We start from the raw sequence: 26682 nt of genomic DNA, 5'->3' as shown, positions 1-26682 counted from the left end.
GACCACGCCCCTCAGCCCCTGAGTCCGGCAGACCCCGCCCACGCCCCCTCGCAAGCCCCGCCCCGGAGCCCCCGCGCCGCCGCGCAGGCGCACAGGCCCCGCCCAGCAGCTGCCGCGTCCCCAGCAGGTACCGGGCGGGCCGGGGGGGCCGGGACCGGCACCGGGACCCCCCCACATCATTCCCGCATTATCCCCGCATCCCCACCCCGGCCCCGGCACCGCCCCGACACCGCCTGCCGCTTCCCGGCCCCGCCGGCTGCAGCCCGGGCCCGGCCTGGGCCCAGCGCGGGGCCTCCCCCGGTGCCCCCATCCCACTATCCCCATCCCAGCATCCCCATCCCAGCATCCCCATCCCAGTATCCCCATCTGCATCCCGGTCCCCATCCCAGCATCCCCATCCCAGCATCCCCATCCCAGTATCCCAGTCTGCATCCCGGTCCCCACCCCAGCATCCCCATCCCAGCATCCATATCTGCATCCCAGTATCCTCATCCTCATCCCAGTATCCCAGCATCCCCATCCCAGTGTCCATATCTGCATCCTGGTCCCCATCCCAGCATCCCCATCCCAGCACCCCCATCCGCATCCCAGTATCCTCATCCTCATCCCAGTATCCCAGCATCCCCATCCCAGTATCTGTATCTGCATCCCGGTCCCCATCTCAGCATCCCCATCCCAGTATCCCCGTCTGCATCCCGGTCCCCATCTCAGTATCCACATCTGCATCCCAGTATCCTCATCCCCATCCCAGTATCCATATCTACATCCCGGTCCCCATCCCAGCATCCCCATCCGCATCCCCATCCCAGCATCCCCATCCCAGTGTCCATATCTGCATCCCAGTCCCCATCCCAGCATCCCCATCCCAGCATCCCTATCTGCATCCCAGTATCCTCATCCTCATCCCAGTATCCCAGCATCCCCATCCCAGTATCCCCATCCGCATCCCAGTATCCTCATCTTCATCCCAGTATCCCCATCCGCATCCCAGTATCCTCATCCTCATCCCAGCATCCCCATCCCTGTATCCCCATCTGCATCCCGGTCCCCATCCCAGCATCCCCATCCCAGCATCCCTATCTGCATCCCAGTATCCTCATCCTCATCCCAGTATCCCAGCATCCCCATCCCTGTATCCCCATCTGCATCCCGGTCCCCATCCCAGCATCCCCATCCCAGCATCCCTATCTGCATCCCAGTATCCTCATCCTCATCCCAGTATCCCAGCATCCCCATCCCAGTATCTGTATCTGCATCCCGGTCCCCATCTCAGCATCCCCATCCCAGTATCCTCATCCTCATCCCAGTATCCCAGCATCCCCATCCCAGTATCCTCATCCTCATCCCAGTATCCCAGCATCCCCATCCCAGTATCCCCATCTGCATCCCGGTCCTCATCCCAGCGTCCTCATCCCCATCCCAGTAAGCCCATCTGCATCCCAGTATCCCACAGTCTCTGTCTCAGTATCCCCATCTGCATCCTGGTCGTCATCCCAGTATCCCCACCCCAGTATCCCACTATCCCCATCCCAGTATCCCCATCTGCATTGTGGTCCTCATCCCAGCATCCCCATCCCAGCATCCCCATCCCAGCATCCCCATCCCAGTATCTCCATCCCCATCCCAGCATCCCAGTAACCACATCCCACTGTCCCAATAACCACATCCCAGTATCCCCATCCCCATCCCAGTATCCCCATCTTCATCCCAGTATCCCACTGACCCCATCCCAGTATCCCCATCCCCATCCCAGTCTCCCATCCCAGTATCCCAGCATCCCCATCCCAGTATCCCAATGACCCCCTCCCAGTATCCCCATCCCAGTGACCCCCTCCCAGTATCCCCATCCCCATCCAGGTCCCCATCCCAGTATCCTGGTCCCCATTCCAGTATCCCACTGTCCCCATTCCCATCCCAGTCTCCCATCCCAGTATCCCAGTATCCCCATCCCAGTACCCCAGTGACCCCCTCCCAGTATCCCCATCCCCATCCAGGTCCCCATCCCAGTATCCTGGTCCCCATTCCAGTATCCCACTGACCCCATCCCAGTATCCCCATCCCCATCCCAGTAACCCCATCCCAGTATCCCAGTATCCCCATCCCAGTACCCCAGTGACCCCCTCCCAGTATCCCCATCCCCATCCAGGTCCCCGTCCCAGTATCCTGGTCCCCATCCCAGTCTCCCACTGTCCCCATTCCCATCCCAGTATCCCCTCCCCCCCACCCCCCATTACTGTCCCCCCCCCCCACACACTGTCCCCCCCAGGCTGTCCCCATGACGAAGGAGCGCGTGGGGGGGGACCCCCCGGCGGGGGGGGGGACGCCACCCCCCGACCCCCCCAGCCCCGTGGTGGAGCGACGCAAGAAACCGATAGTGCATCCGGCCGCCCCCGCCCCCCTGCCCAAGGACTACGGTGAGAGACCCCCCCGGGACCCCCCTATGGGGACAGGGACCTCCCCAGGACAGGGACCCCCCCCAGGGAACCCCATGGGCACAGGGAACCCCCAAAGGAAACAGGGACCCCCCCACCAGGGAACCCCACGGGCACAGGGATCCCCAAAAGGAAACAGGGACCCCCCCAGGGAACCCCATGGGCACAGGGATCCCCCAAAGGAAACAGGGACCCCCCCCAGGGAACCCCATGGGCACAGGGAACCCCCAAAGGAAACAGGGACCCCCCCCCAGGGAACCCCATGGGCACAGGGAACCCCCAAAGGAAACAGGGACCCCCCCCCAGGGAACCCCATGGGCACAGGGATCCCCCAAAGGAAACAGGGACCCCCCCCAGGGAACCCCATGGGCACAGGGAACCCCCAAAGGAAACAGGGACCCCCCCAGGGAACCCCATGGGCACAGGGAACCCCCAAAGGAAACAGGGACCCCCCCCCCAGGGAACCCCATGGGCACAGGGAACCCCCAAAGGAAACAGGGACCCCCCCCCAGGGAACCCCATGGGCACAGGGATCCCCCAAAGGAAACAGGGACCCCCCCCCAGGGAACCCCATGGGCACAGGGAACCCCCAAAGGAAACAGGGACCCCCCCCCAGGGAACCCCATGGCCACAGGGAACCCCCAAAGGAAACAGGGACCCCCCCCCATGGAACCCCATGGGCACAGGGAACCCCCAAAGGAAACAGGGACCCCCCCCCAGGGAACCCCATGGGCACAGGGAACCCCCAAAGGAAACAGGGACCCCCTCCCAGGGAACCCCATGGGCACAGGGAACCCCCAAAGGAAACAGGGACCCCCCCCCATGGAACCCCATGGGCACAGGGAACCCCCAAAGGAAACAGGGACCCCCCCCCATGGAACCCCATGGGCACAGGGAACCCCCAAAGGAAACAGGGACCCCCCCCCAGGGAAGCCCATGGGCACAGGGAACCCCCAAAGGAAACAGGGACCCCCCCAGGGAACCCCATGGGCACAGGGAACCCCCAAAGGAAACAGGGACCCCCCCCCAGGGAACCCCATGGGCACAGGGAACCCCCAAAGGAAACAGGGACCCCCCCCCAGGGAACCCCATGGGCACAGGGAACCCCCAAAGGAAACAGGGACCCCCCCAGGGAACCCCATGGGCACAGGGAACCCCCAAAGGAAACAGGGACCCCCCCAGGGAACCTCATGGGCACAGGGAACCCCCAAAGGAAACAGGGACCCCCCCCAGGGAAGCCCATGGGCACAGGGACACCCCACAGGGACAGGGACCCCCCCAAAGGAAACAGGGACCCCCCCAGGGAAACCCAATGGCACAGGGACCCACCCAAAGGAAAAAGGGGACCCCATGGGCACAGGGACCTCCTCATGGGGATAGGGACCCCCCCTTGGGGACAGGGAACCCCTGACAAAGATAGAGCCCCCCCAAAAATAAAGGGACCCGAGTGTGGATTCTCTGCTGGCTGATATGTTCTTGTGCACGTGTGGTGTCCCCCCATGTCCCCCCATGTCCCCCCATGTCCCCCATGTCTCCCTATGATGTCCCACTGTGTCCCCCCATGTTCCCCTGTTTCCCCCCATATCCCCACCATGTCCCCCCATGTCCCCCATATCTCCCCATGTCCCCCCATGTCCCCCATATCTCCCCATGTCCCCCCATGTCCCCCCATATCTCCCCATGTCCCCCCATGTCCCCCCATATCTCCCCATGTCCCGCCATGTCCCCCTGTTCCCCCCCATATCCCCCCATGTCCCCCACCATGTCCCCCCCCGTGTCCCCCCGTGTCCCCCCTGTGTCTCCCTATGTCTCCCCATATATCCCCATATCTCCCCATATCCCCCCATGTCCCCCCCCGTGTCCCCCCATGTCCCCCCATGTCAACCCCCGTGTCTCCCTGTATCTCCCCATATATCCCCATGTCCCCCCATGTCCCCCCATGTCCCCATGTCCCCCCATGTCCCCCATGTTTCCCTATGATGTCCCACTGTGTCCCGCCATGTCCCCCTGTTCCCCCTCATGTCCCCCCATGTCCCCCGCCATGTCCCCCCATGTCCCCATGTCCCCCCATGTCCCCCCCACGTCTCCCCATATCCCCCCATGTCCCCCCATGTCCCCCATGTTTCCCTATGATGTCCCACTGTGTCCCGCCATGTCCCCCTGTTCCCCCCCATATCCCCCCGTGTCCCCTGCCATGTCCCCCCCCGTGTCCCCCTGTGTCCCCCCCATGTCCCCCCCGTGTCCCCCCTGTGTCTCCCTGTGTCTCCCCATATCCCCCCATGTCCCCCCATGTCCCCCATGTTTCCCTATGATGTCCCACTGTGTCCCCCCATGTCCCCCGCCATGTCCCTGCCATGTCCCCCCGTGTCCCCCCCGTGTCCCCCCCACGTCTCCCCATCTATCCCCATGTCCCCCCATGTCCCCCATGTTTCCCTATGATGTCCCACTGTGTCCCGCCATGTCCCCCTGTTCTCCTTCATGTCCCCCCATGTCCCCCGCCATGTCCCCCCCATGTCCCCCGTATCCGCCCCGTGTCCCTCCCGTGTCCCCCCCACGTCTCCCCATCTATCCCCATGTCCCCCCATGTCCCCCATGTTTCCCTATGATGTCCCACTGTGTCCCCCCATGTCCCCCTGTTCCCCTTCATGTCCCCCCATGTCCCCCGCCATGTCCCTGCCATGTCCCCCATGTCCCCCCGTGTCCCCCCCGTGTCCCCCCCGTGTCCCCCCCACGTCTCCCCATCTATCCCCATGTCCCCCCATGTCCCCCATGTTTCCCGATGGTGTTCCACTGTGTCCCCCCATGTTCCCCTGTTCCCCCCCATATCCCCCCATGTCCCCCACCATGTCCCCCCCCGTGTCCCCCCGTGTCCCCCCATGTCCCCCCCCGTGTCTCCCTGTGTCTCCCCATATATCCCCATATCCCCCCATGTCCCCCCGTGTCCCCCCATGTCCCCCATGTTTCCCGATGGTGTTCCACTGTGTCCCCCCATGTTCCCCTGTTCCCCCCCATATCCCCCCATGTCCCCCACCATGTCCCCCCCCGTGTCCCCCCGTGTCCCCCCATGTCCCCCCCCGTGTCTCCCTGTGTCTCCCCATATATCCCCATATCCCCCCATGTCCCCCCATGTCCCCCCATGTCCCCCATGTTTCCCTATGATGTCCCACTGTGTCCCGCCATGTCCCCCTGTTCCCCCCCATATCCCCCCATGTCCCCCCCATGTCCCCCGTGTCCCCCCCGTGTCCCTCCCGTGTCCCCCCCACGTCTCCCCATGTCCCCCCATGTCCCCCATGTTTCCCTATGATGTCCCACTGTGTCCCGCCATGTCCCCCTGTTCCCCCACATATCCCCCCATGTCCCCCACCATGTCCCCCCCCGTGTCCCCCCATGTCCCCCCTGTGTCTCCCTATGTCTCCCCATATATCCCCATATCTCCCCATATCCCCCCATGTCCTCCTCCGTGTCCCCCCCGTGTCCCCCCATGTCCCCCCCATATCTCCCTGTATCTCCCCATATATCCCCATATCCCCCCATGTCCCCCCATGTCCCCCATGTTTCCCTATGATGTCCCACTGTGTCCCCCCATGTCCCCCTGTTCCCCTTCATGTCCCCCCATGTCCCCCACCATGTCCCCCCCGGGTCCCCCCGTGTCCCCCCTGTGTCTCCCTATGTCTCCCCATATATCCCCATATCTCCCCATATCCCCCCATGTCCCCCGCGTGTCCCCCCGTGTCCCCCCATGTCAACCCCCGTGTCTCCCTGTATCTCCCCATATATCCCCATGTCCCCCCATGTCCCCCATGTTTCCCTATGGTGTCCCACTGTGTCCCGCCATGTCCCCCTGTTCCCCCCCATATCCCCCCATGTCCCCCACCATGTCCCCCCCCATGTCCCCCCCCGTGTCCCCCCCGTGTCCCCCCTGTGTCTCCCTGTGTCTCCCCATATCCCCCCATGTCCCCCCCCATATCCCCCCATGTCCCCCCATGTCAACCCCCGTGTCTCCCTGTATCTCCCCATATATCCCCATGTCCCCCCATGTCCCCCCATGTCCCCCATGTTTCCCTATGGTGTCCCACTGTGTCCCGCCATGTCCCCCTGTTCCCCCCCATATCCCCCCATGTCCCCTGCCATGTCCCCCCCTGTGTCCCCCCGTGTCCCCCCCGTGTCGCCCCGTGTCCCCCCCCCAGCGTTCACGTTCTTCGACCCCAACGACGCGCTGTGCCGGGAGATCCTGCTGGACCCGCGCACCAGCGTCCCCCAGCTCTTCGCCATCCTGCGCCAGTGGGTGCCCCAGGTGCAGCACAACGTGGACGTCATCGGCAACGAGGTGACACGGGGGGTGACGCCGGGGGGGTGACACCGCGGGGGTGACGCCATGGCCGGGGTGACAACACGGCGGGGTGACACCATGGCAGGGGTGACACTGGGGGGTGACACCATGGTGGGGGTGACACCATGTGGGGTTGACACCATGGGGTGGTGACACCATGGCGAGGGTGATGCCGTGGCGGGGGTGGCACCGGTGGGGTGACACCGTGGTAGGGGTGACACCATGGCAGGGGTGACGCCATGGCAGGGTGACACCGTGGTGGGAGTGACACTATGGCGGGGGTGACGCCATGTGGGGTTGACAACATGGGGGGGTGACACCGTGGCAGGGGTGACACCATGACAGGGGTGACACCGTGGCAGGGGTGACACCATGGGAGGGGTGACACCATGGCGGGGTGACACCATGGCGGGGGTGACACCATGGCGGGGGTGACGCCATGGCAGGGATGACACCGTGGCAGGGGTGACGCCATGGCAGGGGTGACACCGGGGGGTGACACCATGGTGGGGGTGACACCGTGGTGGGGGTGATGCCATAGCGGGGGTGACGCCATGGGGGGCATGATGCCATGGTAGGGGTGACACCGTGGCAGGGGTGAAGCCGTGGTGGGGGTGACACCATGGTGGGGGTGACGCCATGGCAGGGTGACACCGTGGTGGGGGTGACGCCGTGGTGGGGTGACACCATGGGGGGGTGACGCCATGTGGTGGTGACACCACGGCGAGGGTGATGCCGTGGCGGGGGTGGCACCGGTGGGGTGACACCGTGGTAGGGGTGACACCATGGCAGGGGTGACGCCATGGCAGGGTGACACCGTGGTGGGGGTGACACTATGGCGGGGGTGAGGGCATGTGGGGTTGACAACATGGGGGGGGTGACACCACGGCAGGGGTGACGCCATGGGGGGGTGACGCCATGGTGGGGGTGACGCTGTGGCAGGGGTGACACCGTGGCGGGGGTGACGCCAAGGTGGGGGTGACACCGTGGTGGGGGTGACGCCACAGCAGGAGTGACACCATGGCGAGGGTGACACCGTGGTAGGGGTGACACCGTGGTGGGGGTGACACCACAGCGGGAGTGACGCCACAGTGGAAGTGACACCATGGCGAGGGTGACACTGTGGTAGGGGTGACACCGTGGTGGGGGTGACACCATGGCGAGGGTGACACTGTGGTAGGGGTGACACCGTGGTGGGGGTGACACCGTGGTAGGGGTGACACCGTGGTGTGGGTGACACCGTGGCAGGAGTGACACAGTGGTAGGGGTGACACCGTGGTGGGGGTGACACCATGGCGGGGTTGACACCGTGGTAGGGGTGACACCGTGGCGAGGGTGACACCATGGCGGGGTTGACACCGTGGTAGGGGTGACACCGTGGCGAGGGTGACACCGTGGTGGGGGTGACACCGTGGTAGGGGTGACACCATGGCGAGGGTGACACCATGGTGAGGGTGACACCGTGGTAGGGGTGACACCGTGGTGGGGGTGACACCGTGGTAGGGGGGAACTGGGGGCTCACTGGTGCTACCGGGCAGATCCTGCGCCGCGGCTGCCACGTGGACGACCGGGACGGACTGACGGACATGACGCTGCTGCACTACGCCTGCAAGGCCGGGGCGCACGGAGTGGGTGGGTGGCACGGCCCTCGTGTCCCCGTGTCCCCATGTCCTGGTGTCCCCATGTCCCCAGTGTCCCCAATGCTGGTGTCCCCACATCACCAGGGTCACCAGCATCCCCATGTCCCCAGTGTCCCCAATGCTGCTGTCCCCACATCACCAGGGTCACCAGCATCCCCATGTCCCTGTGTCCCCATGTCCCCAGTGACCCCAGAGCTGGTGTCCCCACATCACCAGGGTCACCAGCATCCCCATGTCCCCAGTGTCCCCAATGCTGGTGTCCCCACATCACCAGGGTCACCAGCATCCCCATGTCCCTGTCCCCATGTCCCCAGTGTCCCCAATGCTGCTGTCCCCACATCACCAGGGTCACCAGCATCCCCATGTCCCTGTGTCCCCATGTCCCCAGTGTCCCCAATGCTGGTGTCCCCACATCACCAGGGTCACCAGCATCCCCATGTCCCCAGTGTCCCCAATGCTGCTGTCCCCACATCACCAGGGTCACCAGCATCCCCATGTCCCTGTCCCCATGTCCCCAGTGTCCCCAATGCTGCTGTCCCCACATCACCAGGGTCACCAGCATCCCCATGTCCCTGTGTCCCCATGTCCCCAGTGTCCCCAATGCTGGTGTGCCCACATCACCAGGGTCACCAGCATCCCCATGTCCCCAGTGTCCCCAATGCTGCTGTCCCCACATCACCAGGGTCACCAGCATCCCCATGTCCCTGTGTCCCCATGTCCCCAGTGTCCCCAGTGCTGGTGTCCCCACATCACCAGGGTCACCAGCATCCCCATGTCCTGGTGTCCCCATGTCCCCAGTGTCCCCAATGCTGGTGTCCCCACATCACCAGGGTCACCAGCATCCCCATGTCCTTGTGTCCCCATGTCCCCAGTGTCCCCAATGCTGGTGTCCCCAAATCACCAGGGTCACCAGCATCCCCATGTCCCTGTGTCCCCATGTCCCCAGTGTCCCCAGTGCTGGTGTCCCCACATCACCAGGGTCACCAGCATCCCCATGTCCTGGTGTCCCCATGTCCCCAGTGTCCCCAATGCTGGTGTCCCCACATCACCAGGGTCACCAGCATCCCCATGTCCTGGTGTCCCCATGTCCCCAGTGTCCCCAATGCTGGTGTCCCCACATCACCAGGGTCACCAGCATCCCCATGTCCTGGTGTCCCCATGTCCCCAGTGACCCCAATGCTGGTGTCCCCACATCACCAGGGTCACCAGCATCCCCATGTCCTGGTGTCCCCGAGGTCCCCATGTCCCTGTGTCCCCATGTCCCCTGTGTCCCCATGTCCCCAAGTCCCTGTCCCCCATGTCTCCGGTATCCCCAGTGCTGGTGTCCCCACATCAGCAGGGTCCCCATTGTCCCCATCCCCAACTGCTGTCCCCATGTCCCCACGTCCTCAGCTGCTATCCCCGTGTCTCTGTGTCCCCATGTCCCCACATGTCCCCCCAGGTGTCCCCGCAGGTGCTGTCCCCATGTCCCCATGTGTGTCCCCATGTCCCCACGTGTGTCCCCATGACCCCGTGGGTGCCGTCCCCACATCCCCACGTGTGTCCCCAGGTGTCCTCATGGGTGCTGTTCCCGTGTCCCCATGTCCCCACGTGTGTCCCCATGTCCCCACGGGTGCCATCCCCATGTCCCCATGTGTGTCCCCATGTCCCCGTGGGTGCCATTCCCGTGTCCCCATGTCCCCATGTGTGTCCCCATGTCCCCACGGGTGCCGTCCCCGTGTCCCCATGTCCCCATGGGTGTCCCCATGACCCCACGGGTGCCGCCCCCACATCCCCATGTCCACGGGTGCCATTCCCGTGTCCCCATGTCCCCATGTGTGTCCCCATGACCCCATGGGTGCCATCCCCGTGTCCCCATGTCCCCAGCTGCTGTCCCTGTGTCTCCGTGTCCCCATGTCCCCATGTGTGTCCCCATGTCCCCACGTGTGTCCCCATGTCCCCACGTGTGTCCCCATGACCCCATGGGTGCCGTCCCCATGTCCCCACGTGTGTCCCCATGACCCCACGGGTGCCATCCCCGTGTCCCCGTTTCCCCACATGTGTCCCCATGTCCCCACGTGTGTCCCCATGTCCCCATCTGTGTCCCCATGACCCCACGGGTGCCATCCCCATGTCCCCATGTCCCCATGTGTGTCCCCATGTCCCCATGTGTGTCCCCATGACCCCACGGGTGCCGTCCCCATGTCCCCATGTCCCCACCTGTGTCCCCATGTCCCCACGTGTGTCCCCATGACCCCACGGGTGCCGTCCCCATGTCCCCATGTCCCCACCTGTGTCCCCATGTCCCCATGTGTGTCCCCATGTCCCCACGGGTGCCATCCCCATGTCCCCATGTCCCCATGTCCCCACGGGTGCCATTCCCGTGTCCCCATGTCCCCGCGGTTGCTGTCCCTGTGTCCCCATGTCCCCATGTCCCCATGTGTGTCCCCATGACCCCACTTGTGTCCCCATGACCCACGGGTGCCATCCCCGTGTCCCCGTTTCCCCACATGTGTCCCCATGTCCCCACGTGTGTCCCCATGTCCCCATCTGTGTCCCCATGACCCCACGGGTGCCATCCCCATGTCCCCATGTCCCCACGTGTGTCCCCATGTCCCCACGGGTGCCGTCCCCGTGTCCCCATGTCCCCACCTGTGTCCCCATGTCCCCATGTGTGTCCCCATGACCCCACGGGTGCCGTCCCCATGTCCCCATCTGTGTCCCCATGTCCCCACGGGTGCCATCCCCATGTCCCCATGTCCCCATGTGTGTCCCCATGACCCCACGGGTGCCGTTCCCCGTGTCCCCATGTCCCCAGCTGCTGTCCCTGTGTCTCCGTGTCCCTGTGTCCTCGTGTCCCCATGTGTCTCCCCATGTCCCCACATGTGTCCCCGTGTCCCCACATGTGTCCCCGTGTCCCCACGTGTGTCCCCATGTCCCCACATGTGTCTCCCCATGTCCCCACATGTGTCCCCGTGTCCCCACATGTGTCCCCGTGTCCCCACGTGTGTCCCCATGTCCCCACATGTGTCCCCGTGTCCCCACGTGTGTCCCCATGTCCCCACATGTGTCCCCATGTCCCCACGTGTCTCCCCATGTCCCCACGCGTGTCCCCATGTCCCGCGCGTGTCCCCAGGTGACCCTGCGGCCGCCGTGCGGCTCTCGACGCGGCTGCTGGCGCTGGGGGGGGACGTGGGGCTGCGCAGCCGCTGGACCCACATGAACGCCCTGCACTACGCCGCCTATTTCGATGTCCCCGAGCTCATCCGCACCCTCCTGCGGGCGGGGGCACCGCGAGGTGAGGGGGGACACGGGGACATGGGGGGGACAGGCGGACACGGGGGGGACAGGGGGACATTGGGGAGAAAGGGGGCTCGATGTCCCCAAGCTCATCTGAATGCTCCTGTGAATGGGGGCACCACGAGGTGAGGGGGGGACATGGGGAGGATATGGGGACATGGGGGACATGGTGGGGATATTGGGACATGGGGGACATGGGGGGACATGGGGACATGGGGGGGACAGGCGGACATGGGGGGACAGGGGGACATTGGGGAGAAAGGGGGCTCGATGTCCCCAAGCTCATCTGAATGCTCCTGTGAATGGGGGCACCACGAGGTGAGGGGGGACATGGGGGGGATATGGGGACATGGGGGACATGGGGACAGGGGGGACATGGGGGATGGGGGGACATAGGGGGTATGGGGGCGACATGGGGGACATGGGGGGACATGGGGACAGGACGTGGGGAAGGGCGGGGGAGGGATATGGGGACATGGGGGACATGGTGGGGATATTGGGACATGGGGGACATGGGGGGACATGGGGACATGGGGGGGACAGGCGGACATGGGGGGGACAGGGGGACATTGGGGAGAAAGGGGGCTCGATGTCCCCAAGCTCATCTGAATGCTCCTGTGAATGGGGGCACCACGAGGTGAGGGGGGGACATGGGGGGGATATGGGGACATGGGGGACATGGGGGACATGGGGACAGGGGGGACATGGGGGATGGGGGGACATGGGGGGTATGGGGGGGTGACATGGGGGACATGGGGGGACATGGGGACAGGACGTGGGGAAGGGCGGGGGAGGGATATGGGGACATGGGGGACATGGTGGGGATATTGGGACATGGGGGACATGGGGGGACATGGGGACATGGGGGGGACAGGCGGACATGGGGGGGACAGGGGGACATTGGGGAGAAAGGGGGCTCGATGTCCCCAAGCTCATCTGAATGCTCCTGTGAATGGGGGCACCACGAGGTGAGGGGGGGACATGGGGGGGATATGGGGACATGGGGGACATGGGGGACATGGGGACAGGGGGGACATGGGGGATGGGGGGACATGGGGGGTATGGGGGCGACATGGGGGACATGGGGGGACATGGGGACAGGACGTGGGGAAGGGCGGGGGAGGGATATGGGGACATGGGGGACATGGTGGGGATATTGGGACATGGGGGACATGGGGGGACATGGGGGGACATGAGTGACATGGGGAACATGGGGACAGGACATGGGGACATGGGGGGTATATAGGGACATGGGGGGGATATAGGGATGTGGGGGGATATGGGAACATGGGCGACATGGGGACATGGGGGGGATATAGGGACCTGGGGGTTATGGGGACATGCAGGGGACGAGGGGGGTGATATGGGGGGGATAGAGATGAACACCGGGGGGACATGGGGACATGAAACTGGGGTCCCCAGAGGGAAGGATATCGGGGTCCCTGGGGGGAACACTGGGGTCCCCGTTGGGGCTCAGGACCCCCCGTGTCCCTCGGGCGGGACGTCCCTGTGTCCCTGTGCCTCAGTTTCCCTGTCCCCGCAGTGCTGCACTCGACCTGCAGCGACTTCAGCCACGGGACGGCCCTGCACATCGCGGCCTCGAACCTCTGCCTGGGCGCCGTGCGCTGCCTCCTGGAGCACGGCGCCGACCCCGCGCTGCGGGTACTGGGAGCACTGGGTTATACTGGGGGGACTGGGTTGGACTGGGAGGCACTGGGTTGGACTGGGTTATACTGGGAGGGACTGGGAGCTGCACATCGCGGCCTCGAACCTCTGCCTGGGCGCCGTGCGCTGCCTCCTGGAGCACGGCGCCGACCCCGCGCTGCGGGTACTGGGAGCACTGGGTTATACTGGGGGGACTGGGTTGGACTGGGGGACTGGGTTGGACTGGGTTGGACTGGGTTGGACTGGGTTATACTGGGAGGGACTGGAGCTGCACATCGCGGCCTCGAACCTCTGCCTGGGCGCCGTGCGCTGCCTCCTGGAGCACGGTGCCGACCCCGCGCTGCGGGTACTGGGAGCACTGGGTTATACTGGGGGGGACTGGGTTGGACTGGGAGCACTGGGTTATACTGGGAGGGACTGGGAGCTGCACATCGCGGCCTCGAACCTCTGCCTGGGCGCCGTGCGCTGCCTCCTGGAGCACGGCGCCGACCCCGCGCTGCGGGTACTGGGAGCACTGGGTTATACTGGGAGGCACTGGGTTGGACTGGGGGGGACTGGGTTGGACTGGGAGGCACTGGGTTGTACTGGGAGGGACTGGGAGCTGCACATCGCGGCCTCGAACCTCTGCCTGGGCACCGTGCGCTGCCTCCTGGAGCACGGCGCCGACCCCGCGCTGCGGGTACTGGGAGCACTGGGTTATACTGGGAGGCACTGGGTTGGACTGGGTTATACTGGGAGGGACTGGGTTATACTGGGAGGCACTGGGTTGGACTGGGTTATACTGGGAGGGACTGGGAGCTGCACATCGCGGCCTCGAACCTCTGCCTGGGCGCCGTGCGCTGCCTCCTGGAGCACAGTGCTGACCCCGCGCTCTGGGTACTGGGAGCACTGGGTTATACTGGGAGCACTGGGTTGGACTGGGAGGGACTGGGTTGGACTGGGTTATACTGGGAGGGACTGGGAGCTGCACATCGCGGCCTCGAACCTCTGCCTGGGCGCTGTGCGCTGCCTCCTGGAGCACAGTGCTGACCCCGAGCTCCGGGTACTGGGAGCACTGGGTTATACTGGGGGGACTGGGTTGGACTGGGGGGGACTGGGTTGGACTGGGAGCACTGGGTTATACTGGGAGGGACTGGGAGCTGCACATCGCGGCCTCGAACCTCTGCCTGGGCACCGTGCGCTGCCTCCTGGAGCACAGTGCTGACCCCGCGCTGCGGGTACTGGGAGCACTGGGTTATACTGGGGGGACTGGGTTGGACTGGGAGGCACTGGGTTATACTGGGAGGGACTGGGAGTACTGGGTGTGCTGGCATGGGACCAGGGGGCACTGGGAGGGACTGGGAGAACTGAGAGGGGACTGGGGGGCACTGGGGGCACTGGGAGTACTGGGAGGGACTGGGGGGACACTGGGGCACTGGGGGTACTGGGAGGGACTGGGGGCAGTGGGATCATTGTCCCCATCACATTATTCAGTTCTAGAGCACATGGGGACTCTGGGGCTGCACTATTGGGGTTCTATGGGTCTGGGGGCTCTGGGGCTGCACTATTGGGGTTCTATGGGGTCAGGGGGCTCTGGGGCTGCATTACTGGGGTTCTGTGGGGTCAGGGGGCTCTGGGGCTGCACTATTGGGGTCCTATGGGGTCTGGGGGGTTTCAGGGTCCCCTTAACACCCCCCATTTGTCCCCCAGAACAGCAAGGGCCAGGTGGCGGCCGAGGTGTCCCCAGACCCCATGGATATGGGGACACTGGGGTCATTGTCCCTATTGCATTATTGGGGTTCTGTGGAGCCTGGGGACTCTGGGGCTGCATTATTGGGGTTCTAAGGGGTCAGGGGCTCTGGGGCTGCACTATTGGGGTCCTATGGGGCCTGGGGGCTCTGGGGCTGCATTATTGGGGTTCTAAGGGGTCAGGGGGCTCTGGGGCTGCACTATTGGGGTCCTATGGGGTCTGGGGGGTTTCAGGGTCCCCTTAACACCCCCCATTTGTCCCCCCAGAACAGCAAGGGCCAGGTGGCAGCCAAGGTGTCCCCAGACCCCATGGACATGGGGACACTGGGGTCATTGTCCCCATCACATTATTGGGGTTCTATGGGGTCAGGGGGCTCTGGGGCTGCACTATTGGGGTTCTATGGGGTCAGGGGCTCTGGGGCTGCACTATTGGGGTTCTATGGGGTCTGGGGGGTTTCAGGGTCCCCCTCACACCCCCATTTGTCCACCCAGAACAGCAAGGGCCAGGTGGCGGCCGAGGTGCCTCCGGACCCCATGGACATGGGGACACTGGGGTCATTGTCCCTATTGCATTATTGGGGTTCTAGAGGATATGGGGACACTGGGGTCATTGTCCCCATCACATTATTGGGGTTCTAGAGGATATGGGGACACTGGGGTCATTGTCCCCATCACATTATTTGGCTTCTAGAGGACATGGGGACACTGGGGCTGCACTATTGGGGTCCTATGGGTCTGGGGGTTTTCAGGGTCCCCTTAACACCCCCCATTTGTCCCCCCAGAACAACAAGGGCCAGGTGGCGGCCCAATTGGTCCCGGACCCCATGGACATGGGGACATCGGTGTCATTGTCCCCATTGTATTATTGGGGTTCTAGAGGACATGGGGACACCGGGACTGCACTATTGGGGTCCTATGGGGTCTGGGGGGTTTCAGGGTCCCCTTAACACCCCCCATTTGTCCCCCCAGAACAGCAAGGGCCAGGTGGCGGCCGAGGTGGTCCCGGACCCCACGGACATGGGTCTGGACCGCGCGGACGCGGCCTCGGCCGCCCGGGAGCTGCGGCGGCTGCTGCTGGACGCGGTGCCGCTGAGCTGCAGCCTCCCCCGCGTCACCCTCCCCAACTACGACAACCTGCCCGGGAACCTCATGCTGCTCTGCCTGGGGCTGCAGCTGGGCGACCGCGTCCGCATCGAGGGCGGCAAGGTGGGGGGCGCCCCAAAAATGGGGTGGGGGGGGGGCTGGGGGGGTACGGGGTGGGATATGGGGAGTGGGGGGGGGGGGGAAGGGGATTTGGGGGGGCAATGATGGGGGTTTGGGGGCATAGTAGGGTACATAGAGATGGGTCTGAGATGGACAGAGGGGTTTGGGGTGCACATGGGGTTTGGGGGCCTGGGGACACCCCACAAAGGTGCAGGGGACCAAGGATGCTCTGCATGGGGATGCAGGGACTGCGTGGGGGGAAAGGGGGTTTGGGGGGATAGTGGGGGTTTGGGGTACGTAGAGTTGGGTCTGGGGGGGAGAGAGGGGTTTGGGGTGCACATGGGGTTTTGGGGTGCACAGGGGGGTTTGGGGGCCTGGGGACACCCCACAAAGGTGCAGGGGACCGAGGATGCTCTGCATGGGGATGCAGGGACTGTGTGGGGGGAAAGGGGGTTTGGGGGGATAGTGGGGGTTTGGGGGGGCATAGTGGGGGGTTTGGGGTACGTAGAGTTGGGTCTGGGGGGGAGAGAGGGATTTTGGGGTGCACATGGGGTTTTAGGGGCCTGGGGACACCCCACAAAGGTGCAGGGGACCAAGGATGCTCTGCATGGGGATGCAGGGATTGCATGGGGGAAAGGGGGTTTGGGGGGATAGTGGGGGTTTGGGGGGCATAGTGGGGGGGTTGGGGTACATAGAGTTGGGTCTGGGGGGGAGAGAGGGGTTTGGGGTGCACATGGGGTTTTGGGGTGCACAGGGGGGTTTGGGGGCCTGGGGTCACCCCACAAAGGTGCAGGGGACCAAGGATGCTCTGCATGGGGATGCAGGGACTGCGTGGGGGGAAAGGGGGTTTGGGGGATAGTGGGGGTTTGGGGGGCATAGTGGGGGGTTTGGGGTATGTAGAGTTGGGTCTGGGGGGGAGAGAGGGGTTTGGGGTGCACATGGGTTTTAGGGGCCTGGGGACACCCCACAAAGGTGCAGGGGACCAAGGATGCTCTGCATGGGGATGCAGGGATTGCATGGGGGAAAGGGGGTTTGGGGGGATAGTGGGGGTTTGGGGGGCATAGTGGGGGGGTTGGGGTACATAGAGTTGGGTCTGGGGGGGAGAGAGGGGTTTGGGGTGCACATGGGGTTTTGGGGTGCACAGGGGGGTTTGGGGCCTGGGGTCACCCCACAAAGGTGCAGGGGACCAAGGATGCTCTGCATGGGGATGCAGGGACTGCGTGGGGGGAAAGGGGGTTTGGGGGGATAGTGGGGGTTTGGGGGGCATAGTGGGGGGTTTGGGGTATGTAGAGTTGGGTCTGGGGGGGAGAGAGGGGTTTGGGGTGCACATGGGGTTTTAGGGGCCTGGGGACACCCCACAAAGGTGCAGGGGACCAAGGATGCTCTGCATGGGGATGCAGGGATTGCATGGGGGAAAGGGGATTTGGGGGGAATGATGGGGGTTTGGGGGGGATAGTGGGGGGTTTGGGGTACGTAGAGTTGGGTCTGGGGGGGAGAGAGGGGTTTGGGGTGCACATGGGTTTTGGGGTGCACAGGGGGGTTTGGGGGCCTGGGGACACCCCACAAAGGTGCAGGGGACCGAGGATGCTCTGCATGGGGATGCAGGGACTGTGTGGGGGGAAAGGGGGTTTGGGGGGATAGTGGGGGTTTGGGGGGGCATAGTGGGGGGTTTGGGGTACGTAGAGTTGGGTCTGGGGGGGAGAGAGGGATTTTGGGGTGCACATGGGGTTTTAGGGGCCTGGGGACACCCCACAAAGGTGCAGGGGACCAAGGATGCTCTGTATGGGGATGCAGGGATTGCATGGGGGGAAAGGGGGTTTGGGGGGATAGTGGGGGTTTGGGGGGGATAGTGGGGGGTTTGGGGTACGTAGAGTTGGGTCTGAGATGGACAGAGGGGTTTTGGGGTGCACATGGGGTTTGGGGGCCTGGGGACACCCCACAAAGGTGCAGGGACCAAGGATGCTCTGCATGGGGATGCAGGGACTGCGTGGGGGGAAAGGGGGTTTGGGGGGGAATGATGGGGGTTTGGGGGGCATAGTGGGGGGGTTGGGGTATGTAGAGTTGGGTCTGGGGGGGAGAGAGGGGTTTGGGGTGCACAGGAGGTTTTGGAGTGCACAGGGGGGTTTGGGGGTCTGGGGACACCCCACAAAGGTGCAGGGGACCAAGGATGCTCTGCATGGGGATGCAGGGATTGCGTGGGGGGAAAGGGGGTTTGGGGGGGATGCCGGGTCTTTGGGGGCTCAGGGGAGGGTTTTGGGGTGCAGGGGGCACCCAGACCTCCCGTTTCCCCCCCCAGGAAGGGACCCTGCGGTTCTGCGGCACCACGGCCTTTGCCAGCGGCCAGTGGGCTGGAGTGGAGCTGGATGAGCCCGAGGGGAAGAACGACGGCAGCGTGGGGGGGGTGCGGTACTTCATCTGCCCCCCCAAACAGGGTACGCACCCCCCCTGGACGCCTGGGTCCCCCCAGGACACCCCCAGATGCCTGGATCCCTTGGGGACACCCCCGGACACCTGGGTCCCTCAGGGAAGACTCCGAACACCTGGGTCCCTCAGGGGCATTCTTGGGTCCCTTAGGGGCATCCCTGGGTCCCTCAGGGACACCACTGGACACGTGGGTCCCTTTGGGGCACTCCTGGGTCCCTTGGGACACCCCCAGATGCTTGGGTCCCTCTGGGGGTGGTGGGCCACTCCTCTGTCCTGGGGTTGTACTGGTCCGTACTGGTCTGTATTGGTCTGTACTGGTTTGTAATGGTCCGTACTGGTTTGTACTGGTCCATACTGGTTTGTACTGGTCTGTACTGGTTTGTAATGGTCCGTACTGGTTTGTACTGGTCCATACTGGTTTATACTGGTCTGTACTGGTTTGTACTGGTCCATACTGGTTTACACTGGTCTCCCCGCAGGCGTCTTCGCCTCCGTCTCCAAGATCTCCAAGGCGGAGGAGCAACCCCCCCCACCCTCCCCCCCCCCGCACCCCCCCGGAGCCCCCGGCCCGCCCCCCCCATAAGACCCGCAAGGACAAGAGAGGTACGGCCGGACGCCTGGGTCCCTCCCGGACGCCTGGGTTCCCCCCAAATACTGCGGTGGGGTGGGGGCAGGCAGGGGGTGTAACTGGGATAGAAGGGCGTGGCCAGGCAGGGGGCGTGGCTGAGGAAAAGGGGCGTGTCAGACGGGGTGTGGCTGTGAATAGGCGGGGTCAGTCAGGGGGCGTGGCTGGGAACGAAGGGGTGGAGTCAGGAGGGGGCGTGGCTGGGAGGGAAGGGGCGGGGTCGGACGGGGCGTGGCTGGGGAAAAGGGGGCGGGTCAGACAGGGGCGTGGTCTCCTTAACCCCGCCCCTCGGCAGCCCCTGGGCACAGGGGGTTGGTTGCGCAGGGAGGGGCTGGGGCGCGGTGGGCGGGGCCAGAAGGGGCGTGTCCATAGTGATCCCGCCCACAGCCTCCCGCAGGCGGGGCGGGGCGTGGCTGGACCGCGAGGGCCGGCGGGTGGCGCCGGGGGACGCGGTGCTGGTGGCCGGACAGAGACCGGGACGGGCCCGGTTCTACGGGCGCACCGACTTCGCCCCCGGTCAGAGACCCCCCGGGACCCCCCACCCTTGGGAACCCCCCCCAGGAACCCCCATGGGACCTTCCCCCCTTGGGACCCGCCCATGGGACCCTCTGATTTGGGATCCCCCCGTGACCCCCCATGGGAACTTCCCCACTTGGGACTCCCCTATGACACCCTCTGATTTGGGATCCCCCCGTGACCACCCATGGGACATTCCCCCCTTGGGACCCCCCCATGAGACCCTCTGATTTGGGATCCCACCGTGACCCCTCATGGGACATTCCCCCCTTGGGACCCGCCCATGGGACCCTCTGATTTGGGATCCCCCCGTGACCCCTCATGGGACATTCCCCCCTTGGGACTCCCCTATGAGACCGTCTGATTTGGGACCCCCCTGTGACCCCCCCATGGGACATTCCCCCCTTGGGATGTCCCCATGAGACCCTCTGATTTGGGATCCCCCCATGGGACCTCCCCCCCCTTGAGAACCCCCCTGGGAACCCCCAACTGGATCCCCCAGGACACACCCATGAGACCTCCCCCCATTGCGAAACCCCAACGACCGCCCCATGGGACCCCCCCTATGACCTGCCATGGGACATTCCCCCCTTGGGACCCCCCCCGGGAACCCCCCACTGGATCCCCCCATGACCCCCCCATGGTACATCCCCACTTGGGTCCCCCATGGGACCTTCCCCCCTTGGCACCCCCCCATGGGATGCCCTCACTTGAGACCCCCCGTGACCCCCCCATGGGACATTTCCCCCCTTGGGGACCCCCCACATGTGTCCCCCCCCCAGGTTACTGGTTCGGGGTAGAACTGGACTCGGCGGGGGGGAAACACGACGGGTCGGTTTTTGGGGTGCGTTATTTCTCCTGCCCCCCCAAACACGGCGTCTTCGCGCCCCCCTCCCGCGTGCAGAGGTAACGGGGACATGGGGGGGGACACAGGGGGACATGGGGACATGGGGACAGGGGGGACACACAGGAGGATGGGGGATGCCATGGAACACAGGGGGGACATGGGGGTAATGGGGACATGGGGGGTCAGGGACATGGGCGGACATGGGACATGGGGGGACATGGGGATGGGGGGAAAGGGGGTGGGGGACATGGGGGACAGGAGATATGGGGGGGACATGGGGGGACGTGGGGGGGACATGGGGATGGGGGGAAAGGGGGTAGGGGGACATAGGGGACAGGGGATACGGGGGGGACGTGGGGGGGACACAAGGACAGGGGACACGTGGGGACAGGGGACATGGGGAGACAGGGGGACACGGGGGGGACATGCGACATGGGGGACATTGCGGGGGGTCATGTCCGTGTCCCTTCGGTGACCCCCTGACCCCCCCCGCCCAGGGTCGGGGGTCCCCGTGAGGAGCCGGGCGGGGGCGCCGTCCCGGAGAAGAAGGACCAGCCGGTGACCGGTGCGTTCTGATTGGCTGGCGGGCGAACGGTGGGCGCCGCTGATTGGCTGGCGGCCGCGGCGGATGCGCCGCTGATCGGCTGGCGGCCGCGGCGGATGCGCTGCTGATTGGCTGGAAACCCCCGGGCCGCGTTTTAGCGCCCCCTGGGGGCTGGGGGGGGCTGTGGCCGTGGCCCCCCCGTGTCCCCAACGTGTCCCTTTATGTCCCCCCCCCAGTGTCACAGCCCAAGCGCAACTTCCCAGCGGTCCGGACCCCCAAGGACATCACCTCAGAGAGCTCCTTCTCCAGGTGGGGAGGGGGACACGCCAGGACTGGGGGGGGACATGGGGACATGTGGGGACAAGGGACACAGGGGGGACATGGGGGAGACATGAGGGATGTGGGGAGGACACAGGGACATGGAGGGACATGGGGACATGGGTGGGATACATGGGGACATGGGGGGGACAGGGAGACTTAGGGGGGACACAGGATGTGGGGGGGACATGGGGACACATGGGGACAGGGGCCGCAGTCCCCCCCCGGCCCCACAGTGTCCCCCCCGTTTCCCCTGTGTCCCCAGGTTACTGTTCTGCTGCTGGTTCCCCTGGATGCTCCGGGCCGAGATGCAGTCGTAACCCCACCCCTCCCCCCCCCGCCTGGCTGCCCCGCCCCCACACCCCCCCCTCCCCCACCCAGTGCCTTGGTCCCCTCCCCCCACCCCAGGGGAAGACGTCATGTGACCCCCAACTCCCCCAACCCCTCCTTCTTGCCCCGGATGTTCACTCTGGAACCTACTGACTACAGTGACTGGGGGGAGGGGGGGAGTTGAGGCTCCTTCCCCCAATCCCAGTTTTGGGTTGTTCACTCTGGAACCTACTGATGACAGTGATGGGGATGAGCTGACACCCTCTCCCCCTGCTCCCTCCCCCAGCTCCTTGTTTGGGTTGTTCACTCTGGAACCTACTGATGACAGTGATGGGGATGAGCTGCCACCCTCCCCCCCCCGCTCCCTTCCCCAGCTCTTTGTTTGGGTTGTTCACTCTGGAACCTACTGATGGCAGTGACTGAGGGAGGGGGTGAGTTAAGGCCCCTCCCCCAACCCCAGTTTTGGGCTGTTCACTCTGGAACCTACTGACTACAATTGAGTGAAGACGAGTTTAGACCAGGGCCCCATTCCTGAGCCGTTAACCCTGGAAACTACTGATTACACTGGCGTATATTGATTTGGTGGATTCTCCTCCCCATTCCCTCCCATGTTCAAAAAAAGGGACCCAGGCGTCCGGGAGGCCCAATGTCATCGCGTTCCACCCCGCCCCCCCCCCCCCGCAGTAGCAATAACGTCCCTCCCCCCGCGATCGTGTGAGTGGCTTTAATGTCCCCCCTGTGTCCCAACACCCCCCGCTTCCCCACGGTCCCCCAGACCCGCTTCTGCCACCAATAAACACCTTTGTACGTCCCACGGCTTGAAAATGGGGGGGCGGATGGACATGGGGACACCTGGGGGGGGACAGAGGGACCTTTGGGGGATGGGGGGACATGGGGACCCCAGATATGGGTCATGGGGGGACATGGGGAGGTCGCGGGGTCCTCAAGTTTACGGGGCGACACGGGAACACCGGTTTGGGGGGGACAAGCGCGACCGGAAGGGCCATGCGATGGCCACCCCCCCTCAACTGCCTGCGTGGCTCCGCCCACCCGGCTCGTGGTCACGCCTCCTCCCCCCGCAGGCGTCGCTTGGCCCCGCCCGCGGGCGCTCGGCTCCGCCCATTGCGTCGTGGCCACGCCCCTTTCCACCGCAGGCGCCGCTTGGCCCCGCCCCGGGCGCTAGGCTCCGCCCATCGCGTCGTGGCCGCGCCCACTTATCCCGCAGGCGCCGCTTAGTCCCGCCCCTGGAAACTCGGCCCCGCCCGTCCCGGACGCCTGGGTCCCCGGGCGGTTCCCTCAGCCGCTCCCGCTCCCGCCGCCGGACCCGCAGGTACCGGGAACCCCCCCGGGACCCCCCCGGACACCCCCCGGTCCTTTCCCCCCCTGAGCGGCTCCGTGACTCAGCGCCGGCCCCGCCCGGTTCCCGGAAACCCCTCCCGGAAGCGGAAGGGCCCGAGGGGATCTATAGGGCCGGGGTGGGAGGGGGCATCTATAGGGCGGGGGTTCTATAGGTCCGGAAGTGTCTGTAATGCTGGGGGGGTGGGGGTCTATAGGGCCAGGGCGTCTATGGGTCAGTGGGTCTATGGGTCTGAGGAGGTCTATAGGGCGGGAGGCGGGTCTATGGGGCCGGCGGGGTCTATAGGTCCGGAGCGTCTATAGGTCCGGAGGGGAGTTTATACGTCCGTTGGTGTCTATAGGTCTGAGAGAGTCTATACGTCCGGGGAGGGGGGGGGGGGTGGGGGTCTATAGGTCCCAGAGAGTCTATATGTCTGGGGGGGATTTGTAGAGCCCTGGGGGGGTCTATAGGGTGTGGAGGAGCCTATAGTTCCATATGGTGTCACTTAACGCCGTTCTCTGCTTGTTTTACAGCTTCTCCCAGTATCCCCAGTGCCCCCCCCGGTGCTCCAGTGGCCCCCCCGGTGATCCCAGTAACCCCAGTGCCCCCCCCCAGCGCTCCCAGTAACCCCAGTGCCCCCCCCAGTGCCCCCCCAGTACTCCCAGTACCCCCCCCCCAGTGCTCCCAGTAACCCCCAGTGCCCCCCCCAGTGCCCCCCCAGTACTCCCAGTACCCCCCCCCCAGTGCTCCCAGTAACCCCCAGTGCCCCCCCAGTGCCCCCCCAGTGCTCCCAGTAACCTCGCAGTGCCCCCCCCGTTTTGGGGAGGATGTTCCTGGTGAAGGGGCTGCTGGGGGGGGGCGGCGGGGGGGGCGGGGGGGGCGGGGCGCTCCCCGGGGGTATCGGCTCCGTGCTGGGGGGCTGCTGAGCGGGGGGGCGGCGGGGGCGGGGCCGGGGGGGCCATGAAGGTGCTGGGAGGTGTCATCAGCGCCATCAGGTGAGGGGACACGGCGGGGGGGGGGGATGTTGGGGACATGGGGGGGAGGGACATTGGGGACACGGGGGGACATTGGGGGCTTTGGGGATATGGGGGGACATTGGGGATATGGGGGACATTGGGGATATGGGGGCATTGGGGATGTGGGGTTGGGGGGACATGGGGACAGGGGGGGTCATTGGGGTCACAGGGGGGTCATTTGGGACATGGGGGGACATTATGGGGCATGGGGGGCTTTGGGGATGTAGGGCTGGGGGGACATGGGGGGTCATTGGGGACACAGGGGGGTCATTTGGGACATTGGGGGGGCATTGGGGGGCATGGGGGGCTTTGGGGATGTAGGGCTGGGGGGACTTAGGGGACATGGGGGGACATTGGGAATATGGGGGGGCATTGGGGACGTGGGGTTGGGGGGGTCATTGGGGACACAGGAGTGTCATTTGGGACATTGGGGGGTCATTGGGGATATGGGGGGGACATTGCGGGGCATGGGGGGCTTTGGGGACATTGGGGATATGGGGGGACATGGGGGGGGCATTGGGGACATGGGGGGGACATTGGGGGGCATGGGGGGCTTTGGGGATACGGGGGGACATTGGGAATATGGGGGGGCATTGGGGACATGGGGTTGGGGGGTCATTTGGGACATTGGGGGGGCATTTGGGACATTGGGGGGGTTTTGGGGGGCATGGGGGGCTTTGGGGATGTAGGGCTGGGGGGACATTGGGGATATGGGGGGGCATTGGGGACGTGGGGTTGGGGGGACATTTGGGATACAGAGGGTGCATTGGGGACATTGGGGGGGCATTGGGGACATGGGGGGGACATTGGGGGGCATGGGGGGCTTTGGGGATGTAGGGCTGGGGGGTCATAGGGGGACATTGGGAATATGGGGGGGCATTGGGGACGTGGGGTTGGGGGGACATTTGGGATACAGAGGGTGCATTGGGGACATTGGGGTGGCCTTGGGGACACGGGGGGACATTGGGGACGTGGGGTTGGGGGGACATGGGGGGGGACACTGGGGACATGGTATTGGGGTCACTGGGGACATAGGGACCCCATTGGGGACATTGGGTTGGGGGACATTTGGGACACGGGGGGACACTGGGGACATTTGGGACGAGGGGGACATTGGGGACACGGGGGTCACCCCACATCCCCCCGACTCCCCCCACAGCGAAGCGGCCGCCCATTATAACCCCGAACCCCCAGTAAGTGACCCCCTGACCCCGCTTTTTGGGGTCCCCCCCCTTCTTGGGGTCCCCTCCCAGTTTTGGGGGGTGTCCCCTTGACCCCCCCCCGTATGTGTGTCCCCCCCCCCAGCCCCCCCGCACCCACATTTCGACCATTGAGGCCAATGAGAGCGAGGAGGTTCGGCAGTTCCGGAGGCTCTTTGCGCAGCTGGCGGGGGACGTGAGTGACAGCGGGGACCCCCCCGAACCCCAAAACCCCCCTGGGGCCCCCCCAAGATCCCCCTGGGACCCCCAACCCCCCCTCGGACCCTCTCAAACCCCCCCGGGATCCCCCCATCCCCCCCAGATCCCCCTGACCCCCCCCAAAGCCCCCTTGGGACCCCACCAGGATCCCCCCAGATGCCCCTGGGAACCCCCAAAACCCTCCTGAGACCCCTCCCCCGACCCCCCGAACCCTCAAAACCCCCATTGGGACCCCCCAGGACCCCCTCAGATCTCCCTGACCCCCCCAAACCCTCAAAACCCCCATTGGGACCCCCCAGGACCCCCTCAGATCTCCTGAACCTCCTGAAACCTCCGGCCCCCCTGGGACCCTCCCAAGACCCCCCAAAACCCCCCTGGGACCCCCAAGACCCACCCTGGAATCCCCTCTGAACCCCCAAAAGCTCCCTGGCACCCCCAGATCCCCCTAAACCCCAAAACCCCCCCCGGGACCCCCCAGATCCCCTGAACCCCCAAAACCCGCCTAGGACCCCCAGATCCCCTGAACCCCCAAAATCCCCCTCTGACCCCCCCTTGGACCCCCCAGATTCCCTGAACCCCCAAAATCCCCCTAGGACCCCCCCTGGGACCCCCCAGATCCCCCTGAACCCCCAAAATCCCCCTAGGACCCCCCCTGGGACCCCCCAGAACCCCCAAAACTCCCTCAGTGACCCCCCAGATCCCCTGAACCCCCAAAATCCCCTGGGACCCCCCCTGGGACCCCCAGAACCCCCAAAACTCCCTCAGTGACCCCCCAGATCCCCCTGAACCCCCAAAATCCCCCTAGGACCCCCCCTGGGACCCCCCAGTTCCCCTGAACCCCCAAAATCCCCCTGGGACCCCCCCTGGGACCCCCCAGAACCCCCAAAACTCCTCAGTGACCCCCCAGATCCCCCTGAACCCCAAAATCTCTCTAGGACCCCCCCCTGGGACCCCCCAGATCCCCCTGAACCCCCAAAATCTCTCTAGGACCCCCCTGGGACCCCCCAGATCCCCCTGAACCCCCAAAATCA

The 26682-nt window shown here is 65.4% G+C and overlaps 1 protein-coding gene and 1 long non-coding RNA gene across 3 annotated transcripts; both read left to right on the top strand.

The window, feature by feature from the left end:
* Positions 1-5: 5 nt before the first annotated feature.
* Positions 6-22693, top strand: CLIP3 (CAP-Gly domain containing linker protein 3). Its single transcript, XM_065044241.1, is given in 15 exon segments — positions 6-127; positions 2267-2414; positions 6620-6759; positions 8301-8394; positions 11518-11679; positions 13225-13343; positions 16044-16280; positions 18574-18709; positions 19181-19232; positions 19234-19304; positions 19714-19842; positions 20625-20748; positions 21187-21254; positions 21470-21542; positions 21817-22693. Coding segments are annotated over 14 exon segments (1599 nt in total). The 5' UTR covers positions 6-127; positions 2267-2275; the 3' UTR covers positions 21872-22693.
* A 131-nt stretch (positions 22694-22824) lies between these two features.
* Positions 22825-25643, top strand: LOC135576915 (uncharacterized). 2 transcript variants are annotated; one of them, XR_010468576.1, is made up of 4 exons: positions 22825-23211; positions 23751-24212; positions 25393-25426; positions 25539-25643. It is a non-coding gene; the product is annotated as an uncharacterized LOC135576915 (long non-coding RNA). The 2 variants fall into 2 exon arrangements; XR_010468577.1 differs by lacking the exon at positions 22825-23211 and adding an exon at positions 23349-23578.
* The last annotated feature ends 1039 nt before the right edge of the window (positions 25644-26682 follow it).

The sequence above is a fragment of the Columba livia genome, chromosome 34, assembly GCF_036013475.1.
Source record: "Columba livia isolate bColLiv1 breed racing homer chromosome 34, bColLiv1.pat.W.v2, whole genome shotgun sequence".
In the NCBI taxonomy this organism is placed as follows: domain Eukaryota; kingdom Metazoa; phylum Chordata; class Aves; order Columbiformes; family Columbidae; genus Columba; species Columba livia.
The sequence above is the reverse complement of the archived record's forward strand: the minus strand, read 5'-3'. Positions and strand labels throughout refer to the sequence as shown.